The following is a 16,137-nucleotide window of genomic DNA, read 5'->3' on the forward strand; positions in this document are numbered from 1 at the left end:
AAGATAAAGGCATGGGAAATGTACCACCGTTTTTGAGCTACAGGATATCCTCACAAAATAATTAAAAAAGCACAAAAAAGAGCTTCGAACACACACTAACAATGGTTATTGCAACCGAAAAAGAAACAAAAAAAAAATCAGCAGGATGTATTTATGTGCGTGCTACCATATTCCACCCAAACGGGGGAAGTAAAAAATATAATCAAAAAGCATTGGTCTATACTATCTTTACTTAACTTTAGAGAAGAAGACCCGTTATTTGCATATACAAGAGCAAAAAACAAAGGGGAATTATTACAACAATGTTCAAGGGGTGCTAGAAGGATGATGGATTCAACTGAAGGAGGACACAAACCATGTTTAAGATGCATTTATTGCAGATACATATGGCAAACACAACAGGTTCCGCCCCCTATAACAGGAAAACCTTATCAGATTCTATCTGATACGGATTGTGAATCATCCCAGGTAGTTTATGGCACAGTATGTCCATGCACAAAATGGTATATAAGCTATACAACTAGGAAAATCAAGCAATGAATAGCTGAACATATGAGAAACCTGAGGATTAAAAAGAGGGAAGCCCCTCTGGTAGAACATTGGAACAGCATGAATCACAGTTTAGAGGATGTAAAATATACCGTACTAACTCAAATACGGTTATCTTATGGTAGCGATATAGTAAAAGCATTGAAAAACAAAGAACAAAGAATGATTTTTCAGTGGGATACGGTGATACCACGGGGCCTGAATCGAGAGATTGATTAGTTACAGGAATAACCGAAAAGGAGGAGCAAAATAGAATTCAAAATAAAAAGCACAACGCATGCGCTGGCATCTTTTCGATAGGAGAGTCATGAGTAAAGAGGATGATCCGCACCAGGTAAGCCAAGATCCATATGATAAAAGAATAAATAATTAAGAAATAATGGAGTGAGAAGGTGGATTAAAGAAATATTGTGACATAGAGAAAATTAAGGCTCAGTGTGGACAAGAGTTGAGTGGACAGTAATGGAATATGTTTACATTGTAGAGTACATAAGTTCTCCTGACGACACAAGATATTGCGAAACACAGATTGTGTTGGGAACAAACACAGAAAGCGAACTATAAGGACTCTAGATGTTAAGAAGTTTTTAAAGCGGCACGAGCACGACGTTACGCAGATTATCTACTCCGATGATTTTATTACATCACGAACACAGAGAAACGCTGAACCGAAGGCCCACCTCGAGATAAGTACATTTGCAAATAATAAATTTCAACGAAGTAAAGGAGACTGTATAAAACAAAAGAAATCATTAAGAGACAATAAGGAGGTAGGGAGGGTCACAGTGCAGTGATGTGTGGGTGATTATATTACTAAGTCAAGCACTCGGAGTGATATGTAATATGCACAACTGAGCACTGTTTAATTTACATTTAAATTTAAATATCACCAATTATATATGAAAATAATACTTAAGAGCATATAAAAAAAAAAAGAAAAAAGTAGCACAAGGGTTTTGAGTACACAAAAGCAGAATTAAATTTTAACTGCCAGACCCTCGACCATTCTTGTAACGTTCGGAGATCCCTTCTCATCGTTTCTACTCCCCTTCAGGGTATCCACTCTATTGGCTAGTTTCATGTCATCCGCAAAAAGGCACACCTTTCCTTCCAATCCTTCAGCAATATCTCCCACAAATATATTAAACAGAATAGGCCCCAGCACCGACCCCTGAGGAACTCCACTGCTCACCTTCCTTTCCTCCGAGCGGATTCCATTTACCACCACCCTCTGCCACCTGTTGGTCAACCAGTTTCCTATCCAGTTCACCACTTTCAGTCCTAAGTTCAACTCTTTCAGCTTATTCACGAGTCTTCTGTGGGGGACCGTATCAAAGGCTTTGCTGAAATCCAAGTAGATTACATCTAGGGCACGTCCTTCATCCAGTTCTTTGGTCACCCAGTCAAAGAAGTCAGTAAGATTCGTTTGGCAGGGTTTTCCTTTGGTAAAGCCATGTTGCCTCGAGCCCTGTAACCCATTGGCTTCTAGAAAGTTAACTATCCTTTCTTTCAGCAGCGACTCCATTATTTTTCCTACCACCAACGAGAGACTTACCGGTCTAGAGTTTTCCACTTCTTTGCTGTCTTCACTTTTGTGGAGAGGGACCACATCCAATCGTCTCCAATCTTGTGGTACCTCTCCCGCATTTAACCAGCTATGAGGCAACACATAAACATAGCATTTAACCAGCTATGAGGCATCACATAAAGGTAGGACTGACTTTTATGTGGTCCTATTTATGCAGTTACTCTGGCTGGTTACGTGCTGAATATTGTCACTTAACCGGCCAAGTGCCGACTCCGCTCCCCTGATTGCCCTCAAAATAGCTGTTTTTGACATACGCACTAACCGGACATTTTCAGCAGCACTGATCAGTTAAGTGTTGCTAAAAATAACTGGTTAGCACTGGACGGTTAAATCACTTTGAATATCAACCAATACATATTTAAAATATTCCCAAAAAATGATCCTCCACATCATAGGAGTCAAGATATTCCAAACCATAATTCACATTCTGTGTGTTTTGCCATAGCTGGCTAAGGCACAAATAAGGCCTGCTGAAAACTGGAAATCATCTGCCCGCACCTCTTTCCACACCAAAATTTCTATCTTATTATACTCCTAAAATAGCTCTAAATTAGTAGAAAAATTCTGCAGTAATCGCAAAATGCTACAAAAAGGGTGGAGAAGCAGGAAACAGCTTCTCTCTCAGGCTGTATCAGCACCAAATCCAGTAACAGAAAGGAACAAAATGATCAGGCCCCATCAGAAGCCGCTGTTTCCAAGTCAAAAGGCTTCTGCTTCGAAGGACCCTCCAACGTTGGCACCCCTGCCCTTCATGATATCTTTCAGCAAATTCCAACAGACAGAATGGCTCAGCAGAGAGAGGGAGACTAAAACTTGTTTTAAGACGACTTGTCAAATCGGTGCATAGCCAAGATAGGCTCAACAAAAAACTTCATGCAGTGATCCGCAACGACGCTCATAGTGACCTGCTGTTTAATAATCACTGATCAAAGCACAACTAAAATTACTCATCATTTTTCACGGAGAGAGTAGTGGATGCTTGGAATGCCCTCCCGCGGGAGGTGGTGGAAATGAAAACGGTAACGGAATTCAAACATGAGTGGGATAAGCATAAAGGAATCCTGTGCAGAAGGAATGGATCCTCAGGAGCTTAGTCGAGATCGGGAGGCGGGGCTGGTGGTTGGCAGGTGGGGATAGTGCTGGGCAGACTTATACGGTCTGTGCCAGAGCCGGTGGTGGGAGGCAGAACTGGTGGTTGGGAAGCAGGGATAGTGCTGGGCAGACTTATACGGTCTGTGCCAGAGCCGGTGGTGGGAGGCAGGGATAGTGCTGGGCAGACTTATACAGTCTGTACCAGAGCCGGTGGTTGGGAGGCGGGGCTGATGGTTGGGAGGTGGGGATAGTGCTGGGCAGACTTATACGGTCTGTGCCAGAGCAGGTGGTGGGAGGCAGGGATAGTGCTGGGCAGACTTATACAGTCTGTACCAGAGCCGGTGGTTGGGAGGCGGGGCTGATGGTTGGGAGGTGGGGATAGTGCTGGGCAGACTTATACGGTCTGTGCCAGAGCAGGTGGTGGGAGGCAGGGATAGTGCTGGGCAGACTTATACAGTCTGTACCAGAGCCGGTGGTTGGGAGGCGGGGCTGATGGTTGGGAGGCGGGGATAGTGCTGGGCAGACTTATACGGTCTGTGCCCTGAAGAGCACAGGTACAAATCAAAGTAGGGTATACACAAAAAGTAGCACATATGAGTTGTCTTGTTGGGCAGACTGGATGGACCGTGCAGGTCTTTTTCTGCCGTCATCTACTATGTTACTATGTATCCACTGTACATTATTTCAGCATCATCCAAGTATGCCGGGATTCGGAGATTAAATGCCTCTGGGCTTAGTCAGCTAAAGAACTGTTAATCTTCACTATCTCAGTGCAAAGGTATGCCAAATTCTCCATTAAACTGAAGATTGCCTCAGTCAAAATCCAGTGCATTTGGACTCATGCACTCAGCTTTGTTCTCTCATAACCTAGAGTTTTGTTTCTTGCATCTAAAAGCTTAAGCATCCTCTGTTAACATAGTTCAAAACTATATATCACTTTAAAGTCTGCTTGAGGTCATTGAATTGAGCCTATTATGAATAAGAGTTGATTTGACATCACCATGTTCAGACTCTTCTTGGAGCAGAAATTGATTTCTTAATATTGATATATCTCTCAGTGGTGTGACTGTGTGATAATGAATTCACTACCTCTTCATGCGTAGCATTGTGCAATTGTGTGTGGAGAGATATGTGTTATTCTCCTCTGATTTGTACAGCATCGAATCCCTGCATCAGAGGAGGTTACAAAGCACAAACACGTGCCAGAGCTTGTGGGTAAAGTAATGGTGCTCTTCTTTATCCTCTACCTGTATCCTGTGAAAGAGGGAACATATCTCTGAAAGACAGTTTTAAACCACCCGGGATTCACAGCTTCTGGAGTGTCAGCATGCCACAAAGCAGCAATAACATCAGCAAATGCTAGGAGAGAGGAAACATAATACTGTGAGACTCAGTGCATTCCATCCTGTCCAATATACTCCCCCCCCAACCCCCCTCCTTCCCCGAGTCTCTGTGCACTCCACCCTGCCCAATACGCTCCCTCCCCCAAGCCTCAGTACACTCTACTCCACCCATACACTTCCCTGAGCCTCAGTGCACATCACCCAATATACTTCCCCCCCCCCAAAAAAAAAAAAAAAAAATACACTTCTCTAAGTCTCAGCTCTCTTTCTCTGACCAATATATCCCTGTTATTGGGCAGACTGGATGGAACATGCAGGTCTTTCTCTGCCATCATCTACTAAGTTACTACTTAAGCTTGGTTTCTCACCCCTGACCAATACATATCCCTGAGTCTTGACCCTCTTCTCCCTTCCTGCCTGGTCAACGCACTCCCCTGAGCCCCAGAACTATGTACCCCAGCCAATATACCCCTCCCCGAGTCTTAGCACATTCCCCCAGCTAATACCCTGTGATCCTCAACACGCTTCCCCTGGCCAGAGCCTTGGTGCTATATTTTAGATAATATACTACACTGAGCAGCTGTAACATTTTCTTATTAATACATATGAGGAACATTTATGCAGTTTCCTGATGTATTTTACACATTTCCTCCTGACCTGTAATCCATATCCACCACCACACATGCATTTCCTCTGGCTACCAGTCCCCTGGCCAGTGTTCACATGGAACCAGGTGTGCCATATATTTCACTGCCAGAAGCTGAGTGATTACGGCCCAGCTCCGGAGAGATTACACACCCCTATGAAGATAGCCCACCTTCTGTGAGGTCCTGCTGCGTGTGGGAGCTGCCAGGTTGTTCATGACGGTATTCTCTCCTCAGGAAGTAATCTCGGAGGGGTTGAGTACTGCTCAGACACTGAATTACAGCATTCATGAAGCACTATCAGGAACAAATGCAAAAACAAATATATATCTAACTGAGCCACAGTCAACCAGGCTTGGAGTTCAAGGCATCTCTCAAATGCCCCAGCACGCTCCCCCATTGCCACAGGAGGGGCATGTGCAGGTCAGGGGCGTTCCCTTAAAATGTGCACAGTGTTACACAACAATGTGGATCTAAGCCCAACTTACATGCCAGGATTTACACCTGGTTTCAGTTGGTGTAACTCCTTGCATGCAGATCTCGGTGTTATGCGCTATTCTATAAAGGGCGCCAATCTCGGATCACCCATTACAGAATACCATTCAGCACCAAGTTTTTCGGTGCTGAATTTTGAGCGTCATTTACTAAATCCAGTCCTAGATGGGCATATCTGAGGAATGCCAAATATATATTCCACATATAAATATTATCAATATTATCATGCATTTCTGCAGTTCAGTGCAGTGCCCACCATTTCACAGCTGCAGCACCCCAGCTCCTCATACCCAGTGGTGTGCTGGAGCGGGCTCTCACGGGCTCTCGAGAGCCGTTTGTTAAGTTTTTAAGAATTTTGGGAGCCGGTTGTTAAAGTAGGCCTCCCCATGGCTATTCTAACAACTGACTCCCAAAATGTAGGCTTGGGCCCCCTCCTGAATTCTCTTTTACTTTGCTGGCAGTGATGCTGGCACCACCAGCCAAGTAAATAGACTGCTGCTGCTCCCTGCTCCTTGTTTCTGACTCTGAGCATCAGGCTGGGACTTTTCATGCAAGCGCAAGAAGATTCCATCATGCTGCTCAGAGCCAGAAACAAGCACCAGAGAATGGTGGCAGTCCATTTATTGACTGGTGGGGCTCGACAAAGGTATGCCTAGCGTGCCCGCACAAGGGAGGGGAGAGAGAGGCATGTATTCCCCCCTCCCCCCAAATTTCAGGGCCAGCTATGTCCAGAGAGAGAGCCCGTTGTTAAAAATTTACCAGCACACCCCTGCTCATACCCCACCTTTTTTTTTGTTTTTAATGTTTACAGCAGCAGGCTGAAAACCAGGAAAACCAGGTTCAAATCCCATTGCTCAAGATCATGAGGAGTGGCAAGTCAGTTAACTTTCCATTGCCTCAGGTACAAATGCAGATTGTAAACTCTCTGGAACAGGATAAAAAGAAAAAAAAAATAGGCTTGCTTTTCTGAAGTAGGCTGTGAAAATTGTACGGCTGTTTATAACTAGTCAGCATGCTGTTTTAGATTCTTTCATTTGTAATTTTCGGTTTATATTTCTTATCTTTTCATTACTTTTTATTCTTTAATATTTTTAGGGCTGCATTTCAATTAAAATTTGTAATCGCGGTTAATCGCACAATTAAAGGTATGGGTTTTCTTCCCCCTGCTGCAGCTCTGGGCAATGGAGAGTTAAGTGAGTGGCTCAGAGTCACAAGCTGCTGTAGTGGGGAAACAAATAACATACTTTTAGCTGTGTAATTCAAATTTCAATTGAAATGCAGTCCTAAAAAAATAGTACTTGCAGGTAGTTCATGCTGGCACAAAACCTCACTAACACTAGCCACAAAAAAAGTGAGCTAACCTTTTACTCCTCCATCAGACCACTCACACAGTTCCCAGTGTTAGAAAAACAGGCATTAAACATTCAGGTTGTGTGCATGCAATTCTTTGCAGTTGGATTTAATGGGCAATTCATTTGTTATCACTGGACTTAAATAAGCAGTAAGCTGTCTACACAATTCTTTATGCCCAGATTTCTTGTGGGCTGAAGCATGAACAGCACAGAAAATTATGAAGCGAATGCATGCTAAGCTATGCGCTAAGCTTCTTGCACTTTCATCCTCATAAGCTTAGCTGAAATTGGGTGGCGGAGCAGGTGGGGGGAAGAGGGGGTGGTGGTTGGGAAGCAAGGATAGGGGAGGGCAGACTTATACGGTCTGTGCCAGAGCCGGTGATGGGAGGCGGGACTGGTGGTTGGGAGGCGGGAAATACTGCTGGGCAGACTTATATGGTCTGTGCCCTGAAAAGGACAGGTACAAATTCAATTCAAGGTAAGGTATACACATATGAGTTTGTCTTGAGCAGACTGGATGGACTAGGCAGGTCTTTTTCTGCCGTCATCTACTATGTTACTATGTTACATAAATCTCAAAATCTCCAACTCGCAGAGATAATGCATGGGGAAAGCACCACTTATGCTCAGATACTCAACGAACTCACATAAATGCAGCTTGAGGGGAGCGGAGTCAAGACATTCTGACCGTGACTGTTCCGGCATCTCCTGAATTCCTCCTGAACAACATACTTTATGCCTTCCAAAAAGAAGGGGAAAGTGGCTATACACATCCCTACAACTTTGGTTTCTTCTTTGTCTAAGCCGATGCTTGAAGCTTTCGAGGAGTGGTAAACTGAAGCAAGTGAGGAGCCAGTTTCTCCCGCTCAGCTCTTCTGGGGGTGGGGGTGGGTGTCTGTGCTGCTTGGGAGACCAGAAATTCTACAGCCTCCACTTTCAGCCTCTAGTCATCAATACTACTGAAAGGCAGTTGCTAGGAGCAGAGGAGAAAACGCTCATGTCGGAGGTCCGTGATCAAGTTCAGGTGGGGCTGGTCGCACCTACAGAGCAAGAGAGCAGAACCGGCAGTGTTGCTTCGTCCTTAGAGGGAACTTGATCTCGCTGGAAGGGCCCAAATGGCTCTGAAGACATCTTTCACCCAGATACCCTCCTGAGGTAACTTTCATGAGGTACTTTGTCAAACATCTTTTGAAAATCCAGATACACAATATCAACTGGCTTGCCTTTATCCACATGTTTGTTCACCCCCTTCATCCACATGTTTGTTCGTATCTTAACCTTAGGATCTTGGATTTTCCTAAAGTTCAAGATATGACACCATTAGATCTTTTAAAAAAAGTTTTTGACTGAGAATTTGAAGATTTCATCAAAATTACTACCAGGGTTTATTATACACCTTCCAAGTCTGGTGTACGGCCTCAGACTGAAAATTTGGGAAATCTGCCTGTGGATGCAGCTAATTCTAATGTGGCGACTGGATCAGTCTTTGAAGGCCCTGTGGCTGTTGGGAAACCAACCTTATTAAGTTACTCTAGTATTTGAACAAGACTTGGATATGATACTTCATCTTTATTTTCTAAATATAAGGACTTTATTTCTTTCTTGGATACAAAATCTGGGTTTTTCCTGATTTCGCAAGATCAACTCAGGAGCATAGAAAATGTTTCTTAGCCATGAGGGCAGCGACACGAAGCGTGGGGCCTTTGTTTTTCCTCAAATACCCCTGCAAGTGTTTGGTGAAGTACTTAGATACTTCCTATGTATTTATGTCCCAAATCAGTTGAGATGTTTTTTAGATGCAAAGAAATCTTTGATTCTAATCACTCCCACAATTGTATCCAATGCAGGTGACCCTGGCTGAACTTGAAGATATGACTTGTCGTAAGATGTTAAAGCCTTTTCTTTTACGGAATTACCATTAGCTGTACTATCGCCCCCACCTTTCGTGGTCTAGTGGAATTTTCCTATTTTTACTTTAACCTTTTAATCTCTTATTTTTATAGGAACACAAGAACATAATATAAGAACATTAGCGTTTGCCATACTGGAACAGACTGAAAGTCCATCAAGCCCAGTATCCTGTTTCCAACAGTGGCCAACCCAGGTCACAAGAACCTGGCAAGATCCCAAAACAGTACAATACATTTTATGCTGCTTATCCTAGAAATAAGCAATGGATTTTCCACAAGGCCGTGTTAAGGATGGTTTATGGACTTTTCTTTTAAGAAGTTAGCCAAATCTTTTTTAAACCATGCTAAGCTAACTGCTTTTACTACATTCTCTGGCAACGAATTCCAGAGTTTAATTATACGCTGTGTGAAGAAATATTTTCTCCGATTTGTTTTAAAATTACTACTTTGTAGCTTCATTGCATGCCCCCTAGTATTTTTGGAAAGAGTAAACAAGCGATTCACGTCTACCCGTTCCACTCCACTTATTATTTTATAGACCTCTATCATATCTCCCCTCAGCTGTCTTTTCTCCCAGCTGAAGAGCCCTAGATGCTTTAGCCTTTCCTCACAGAGGAGTTTTCTCATCCCCTTTATCATTTTTCTCGCCCTTCTCTGTACCTTTTCTAATTCCACTATATCTTTTTTGAGATGCGGTGACCAGAACTGCACATAGTACTCGAGGTGCAGTTGCACCATGGAGCGATATTAAGGTATTATAACATCCTCATTTTTGTTTTCCATTCCTTTCCTAATAATACCTAACATTCTATTTACTTTCTTAGCTGCCGCTATACCCTGAGCAGAGGGTTTCAGCATACCATCAACGATGACACCTAGATCCTTTTCCTGATCAGTGACTCCAAATGGAGATCCTTGCATAGTTCCTGTTCCTCTTTCCTATAAGCATCACTTTGCACTTGCTCACATTAAACATCATCTGCCATTTGGATGCCCAGTTTCTCAGTCTTGTAAGGTCCTCTTGCAATTTTTCACAATCCTCTTGCGATTTAACAAATTGACAGTTATCTGTATTTGATTTCTATGTAACTGGTATGTTATGGACTCATATTTCTTTTGTAACAAGACTATATTACTTCTTGTGTTTTGAAAATTCCAATAAAATATTAAACAATAAAAAAAGGCTCACAGCTGGGGATTATCTATGTTTGAAGTTTGTTACTGTTTTTGCCAAGATGTGAGAAGAAAGCTGGAAATCAACTAGGGTCTATGGCACTATACCAGGGCCGCCGAGGGGGGGGGGGGCAGGAGGGACAAAATTCCCCGGGCCCGGGCCTCCAAGGGGGGCTTGACACCACAGTCCCCAGTCCCACTCACCCTCGGCTCCATCGACAGCCCTCCTCCGTCTGCCACCAGGCCGGGCCCCTGCATTCAAATCACAGCGACTCACCTCCATGTGAAAGCGCAGCAGCCGATCGCCTCCCTTCGGGCCTTCCCTCCTTGTGTCTCGCCCTCGTCTGATTTAGCTTCCTGTTTCCTCGAGGTGGGACAGAGAGATGGAAGGCCTAAAGGGAGATGATCTGCCGCTGCTGCGCTCTCATACGGAGGTGAGGCGCTGTGATTTGAATGCAGGGGCCCAGCCCGGTGGCGGATGGAGGGGGGGTTGTCGACGGGGCCGGGGGTGGACGGTGGTGGGGGCAGCCTTGTCCCAGGCCCGGCCCAGTCTCTTGGCGGCCCTGCACTATACCAGTGTTGAAATAGGACAAACTGAACAGGTCTAATATCTGTCATCATATTTAAGGAGTCAATATTCAGCCTGCAGTGGTCAGTGGTTTTAAGATGAACTGAGCCTGGATATTCAATGCCTGGTTATGTTGGGCACCAGCATTTAATATCCGGGTTTCAGCGGTCACCTGGAAACAAACTCCCTACCAGTCGATATTCAGTTAGCTTGATGGATAAAGTCAGGACAATAACCTGTTAGTGGGCTGAATATCACTGCTAACCATTTAAGTATTCCACTCACAGACTGCCCTGGCACTAACAGACTGTGCCGTGGCAATCAGAGCCAATATTCAGTGACACTGTCAGGTTACATGCCACTGAGTACTGGCAGAGGGGCCAGCTAAGCAGGATTTATCCAGGCAGGATCCTCCCTGCCTGGTTAAACCCTATTGAATATTGGGCCCTGTGAGGGTGTATTTGTTTACATTTGTATCCCACATTTTCCCACCTATTTGCAGGCTCAATGTGGCTTACATAATGCCAATAATGTGGTTATAGAACACTGCCCCTCACCCTTAAGGATAGTCCCTCAGAAGTCTGAGCCACCTTAAAACCATTAGTCCCACCCAGGGAGGAAGTGAGATGAGAGGGGTGGAGCAGAAAGGACAGGAACCAGGAAGTATAAAAGGCAGGACAAGAGTGGGGTTAAAGAGGCCCAGGGAAGGAAGAAGTGAATCCCCAGCATACGCTTTCATTTCCTATGTCTAGTTATTAAGACCCAGCTGACGTATGCGAAACTTTCATTTGGACAATTTGTGAAATCTTGTTCTTCAGGTCCAGCTGAAGCCAGACCAGGGATGACAACCTGGGAGAGAAAGAGAGACTATACAGGCTGTGGTTTGGGTCCTGTCAGCCACAGGCCCATGTTATGACTTTTCCATTTGAAACTAAGAAACTTTCACTTTTTTTTCTTGACCCTGTGAAGTAACAGGCCTTAGTTTTCAACTGATAAAGTGCTTACCTTAATTTTGCAACTTTGTCCGGCTATGTCATTTGAAGACCCACCCTCAACCCCCATTCACAGTATCACATGTGGTGGCTATCGTGGGATTTGGAGCATATCCTGCCCAAGAAAGCTGGATCCTTGACCTCTGGGGCTCTGGGCCCATTGAAGATACCACGCAGGCAAAAGGGGTTAGCCCTGCCCTAGTTATGGCGGGGGGGGGGGGGGGGAATGTCTAGTTAGTGCTGGTTTTATTTTTGTTTTCCTCACACAGTGCATGCTTCTGGGAGAGGCTGCTACAGCAAAAACATGGAGAGGCTACTCCAGGCCCAAGTGGAAGGCCAGCAACCTTGTCCAGCTACGTCATTTGAAGGCCCACCCTCAACCCTCGATCACAGTACTACAGGCCCTAAGTTTTTATAATCCACTGCATGACTTTCAGAAAATATAGAACTGAGGCTTCAGACCATTAAAATAATGGTTTCTGCAGTTTTGTGCATGCCAATTGACAGCATTGAACCTACTCCAGTGTTTTTGGAGTTTGATCTCAGTATCTAAAATTTACTGCTAATGCTTGCTATAGGACTTGGGTGGTGCCAAAGAGAGCTTCCTTCTGGGGTTTATAGCAAGTAATATATACACATCAAACACACTTGGAAGCTCTTTTTAGTGTTTAAAAATATTTACTGATGACAATGCGGAACCTTACAAACAAGAGAAAAATGCAAGGCGTCAAAAAGCAAAACAAAAACTAACAAATCAGAAGACATACACTGTCATCAAACGTTTAACAATTTTTATCCCAAATCCCTTACTCGTAAGGTCCTCTTCTAATTTTTCACAATCCTCTTGTGATTTAACAACTTGAATAACTTTGTGTCTTCAGCAAATTTAATTACCTCACTAGTTACTTCCATCTCCAGATCATTTATAAATATGTTTAAAAGCAACGGTCCCCTGGGGAACTCCTCTATCTATCCTTCTCCATTGAGAATACTGACCATTTAAACCCTACTCTCTGATTTCTATCCTTTAACCAGTTTTTAATCCACAATAGAACACTACCTCCTATCCCATGACTTTCCAGTTTCCGCTGGAGTCTTTCATGAGGTACTTTGTCAAATGCCTTTTGAAAATTCAGATACACATTATCGACGGGCTCACCTTTATCCACATGTTTGTTCACCCTGTCAAAGAAATGTGATTGATTTCCCTTTGCCTCATTAATCCATGCTTTTGAATATGCTCTGTAATTTTGTTCTTTATAATAGTCTCTACCATTTTGCCCAGCACAGACGTCAGGCTCACCAGTTTATAAATTTCCCGGATCACCTCTGGAACCTTTTTTAAAACATTGGCGTTACATTGGCCACTCTCCAATAAAGAATGGTAATGATAAATTACATATTACTAACAATGGTTCTGCAAGTTCATTTTTTTTCTCTGAGCCCCTTTTCATGTAAAGTGCCAGTGCAAACAAATGTCAAATGGTTTCAACAGAAGCACAATGGACCTTTTTTTTTTAAGGTGATGAATATTAACGTATTAAGCTTGTGGATTTCGTTTTGGATGGGATAAAGCTGGGTAAACACAATCAGAAGACAGAAAAGGAAAAAGGACTGTTTCTTTTCCATGATCTTGATGCAAGATTTTCTCTCTTTCTATCAGATGGACTCATTACAGTTAGGATTATCATTTCCATATCTCTCTCCATCTCGTGATCCTGAACCTAGAAATTGAAGACCACACTTTCAATATCTTCAGCCATAAGTTGTGGTTGGTTTCTGAAGAGCAGGCTTCTTCGTGTACGGATTTGGCTGAGCCGCAGCAGTTCAGCATATCTCTGCTTGTAGAGGTGAAGCAGCAGCACAAGATACAGCCCTGAATCCATCAGATCATTCTGTGCCTGAGACTGCTGATGCTTCCTGTAGTATTCATCCACACTGAAATTGTCCAGGTCACATTTTAGGCTGTGCTTGCACAGTTCACAGGTGTTGACGGCCACCAACTCTGCACCTGAGTTTATCTTCACCTTCAACCATCTCTTAAGACACTCCTGGTGAACAAACTGTAGGCTGCCATACACTGACAGGGCTCCAGCAGCGGTTTGGTAGGACTGCCCCCAGCGATCTGACAGATCCTGCACAAGTCTCCTTCCTCTTCCGACTCTTCCTCTAGTAGGCTCTCCTGTAGCTTCTTCAGCTTCTCAGGGTCAGCCTGGGGTTTGTTTCTCTCTTTCTCGCTGGCTGCAGTAAGGGCCGCTATTCTGTTTATAACACTTGCCTGGTTCTGGAGATCAGAAATGGTCACCAGAGTAAATGGTAATTGCTCTTGCAGTGTTCCAGTTAATTGATGGCTGCTTGCAACATTCAGCAATGCCAGGGGATAAGGAGCATTCACAGTTGAAGAAGACCTCTGTGAATCAGGTAAGATTACTTCTCCATGAGGGTCACCCCTTGGAGATGGGCCATTGGGAATGTTCATGATATTATGAGGCACCCTGACACTTGCTTCAGGTTCCTGGATCACAAGCAATAGAGAGTCTTGGTTTTCTACCCTAGTTAAAGAATCTCTATTTCTAGAAGGTGTGACAGGAGTTCTTGGGCTTCCATTCATATCCATCTCCAACCCAACAGAAGTGGTTGAAGAACACTGATTGGTTAAGGCCACCTCTCTTTGTACAGAAGGCATTAATGCCCTTAGGTTACAGGAAGAAATTAATATTGGTATATGAGTTGATACACTTGAGGCAAAAGAAGACCCTTGAGGATTTTCACAGGCTTGCATTTCTTCATCATGAACACAGAAGGAAGGTGTATTGTCTACAGTATTCTGATTGGTACTGATAGGCTCTGAAGCAACAGTATTGTCAGATTGCTGTTGAAGATTGGCACTTATTGGGCTGAACGAGGTTTCTCTTTCCATTTTGTTATTACCATCTAATCCAGAATTCTCGTCAGAAAGATCTGTAGTCATCTTCCCTTCTAATACAGAATATTCAGGAGATGCAGCCATCTGTGTTAATGGGTCACTGAAAGGTTCAGCTGCTTCTGATGACACATCGCCACATTCCTCTCCAGAGCTGGGATGCATGATTTGCCTTGAAGTTCTCCTGCCATGTTCATCAGTCTTGTTTAAAATGGGAGGAGACACTTACAAGAAAGATTTTCTTCCTGAAAGAGATCATCATCTTTGATATCCTTGTTTCCTTTTAGGGCATCTTCAGTGTTCTGATCCAAAATAAAGAAATCTTCATTTCTGAACCTTAAAGGAGAAAATCTTGACTGTGCTCTTCTAGTAGATACTCTCGATGACTCCCTTAATTTCCTCTGTAACAAAAAGTCATTGGTTGCTGGAGAAACTGGTGCTGACGACAGATACGGAGACCGATAAGTTTGCAGAACAACTGTTCTGTTTCCAGTCACACCTGCTCAAGTATTTGCATTTGGCTGGCTGGAAAGTTCTGACTTATATTTCCTTTGTTGGCAGTCATCCTTGGCTTCAGGCTTGCTCATCTGCACACTGCCCTCCATCAGTGGATCGGGTTCTTTAGCAACCTGTCCTTTAACCTGCTGCAGTATAGTCTTCCCATCTCTGTCCTTCAGTCCTCTTGCGCTCTGCACCTCAGTCTTGCCCAACAAATCTGGAAATTTCCTGGGTTGCAACTTCTTCCTCTTTGAGAAAATCTGCATCTGTGGAGCCGAGGTTCATGCTGCGGGTGCTGCTCTTGCATTCCCAGGTTCTTGGAGCTCAGGAATACCTTCTGAAGCTTCTTTTCTTTCTTTTTGTTTATAGCAGGAAGCTTATGCTCTGTGGGGATATTGGGTGCTACGGCATTGGATTTCTGCGTACATCCTGGATCCCCAGCAACATCAGCCTGTTTATGGACTGGCATGGATGTGATCCATGGTCTCTCACAGCCGCGTGTGTTCTGGAGTTCATTTTTCAATTCCATCAGTACTCTGGGATACATAGTAACATAGTAGATGACGGCAGAAAAAGACCTGCATGGTCCAGCCAGTCTGCCCAAGACAAACTCATATGTGTATACCTTACCTTGAATTTGTACCTGTCCTTTTCAAGGCACAGACCATATAAGTCTGCCCAGCAGTATTTCCCGCCTCCCAACCACCAGTCCCGCCTCCCATCACCGGCTCTGGTACAGACCGTATAAGTCTGCCCTCCCCTATCCTCGCCTCCCAACCACCACCCCCTCTTCCCCCCACCTGCTCCGCCACCCAATTTCAGCTAAGCTTCTGAGGATCCATTCCTTCTGCACAGGATTCCTCTATGCATATCCCACGCATGTTTGAACTCCGTTACCGTTTTCATCTCCACCACCTCCCGCGGGAGGGCATTCCAAGCGTCTACCACCCTCTCCGTGAAAAAATACTTCCTGACATCTTTCCTGAGTCTGCCCCCCTTCAATCTCATTT

The 16,137-nt window shown here is 44.1% G+C and overlaps 1 protein-coding gene across 2 annotated transcripts in view; it reads right to left on the reverse strand.

Moving 5' to 3' along the window:
• USP21 (ubiquitin specific peptidase 21) overlaps positions 1-16,137 on the reverse strand; it is a 122,901-nt gene that overhangs the window by 54,631 nt on the left and 52,133 nt on the right. For both annotated transcript variants that reach the window (XM_030187823.1, XM_030187822.1), the window contains exons 5-6: positions 5,390-5,513; positions 4,477-4,588 (exon numbers count right to left, since the gene is read on the reverse strand). In XM_030187823.1, coding sequence (XP_030043683.1) covers positions 4,477-4,588; positions 5,390-5,513 — 236 coding nt within the window. The remainder of the gene's footprint in view (positions 1-4,476; positions 4,589-5,389; positions 5,514-16,137) is intronic.

The sequence above is a fragment of the Microcaecilia unicolor genome, chromosome 14, assembly GCF_901765095.1.
Source record: "Microcaecilia unicolor chromosome 14, aMicUni1.1, whole genome shotgun sequence".
Lineage (NCBI taxonomy): Eukaryota > Metazoa > Chordata > Amphibia > Gymnophiona > Siphonopidae > Microcaecilia > Microcaecilia unicolor.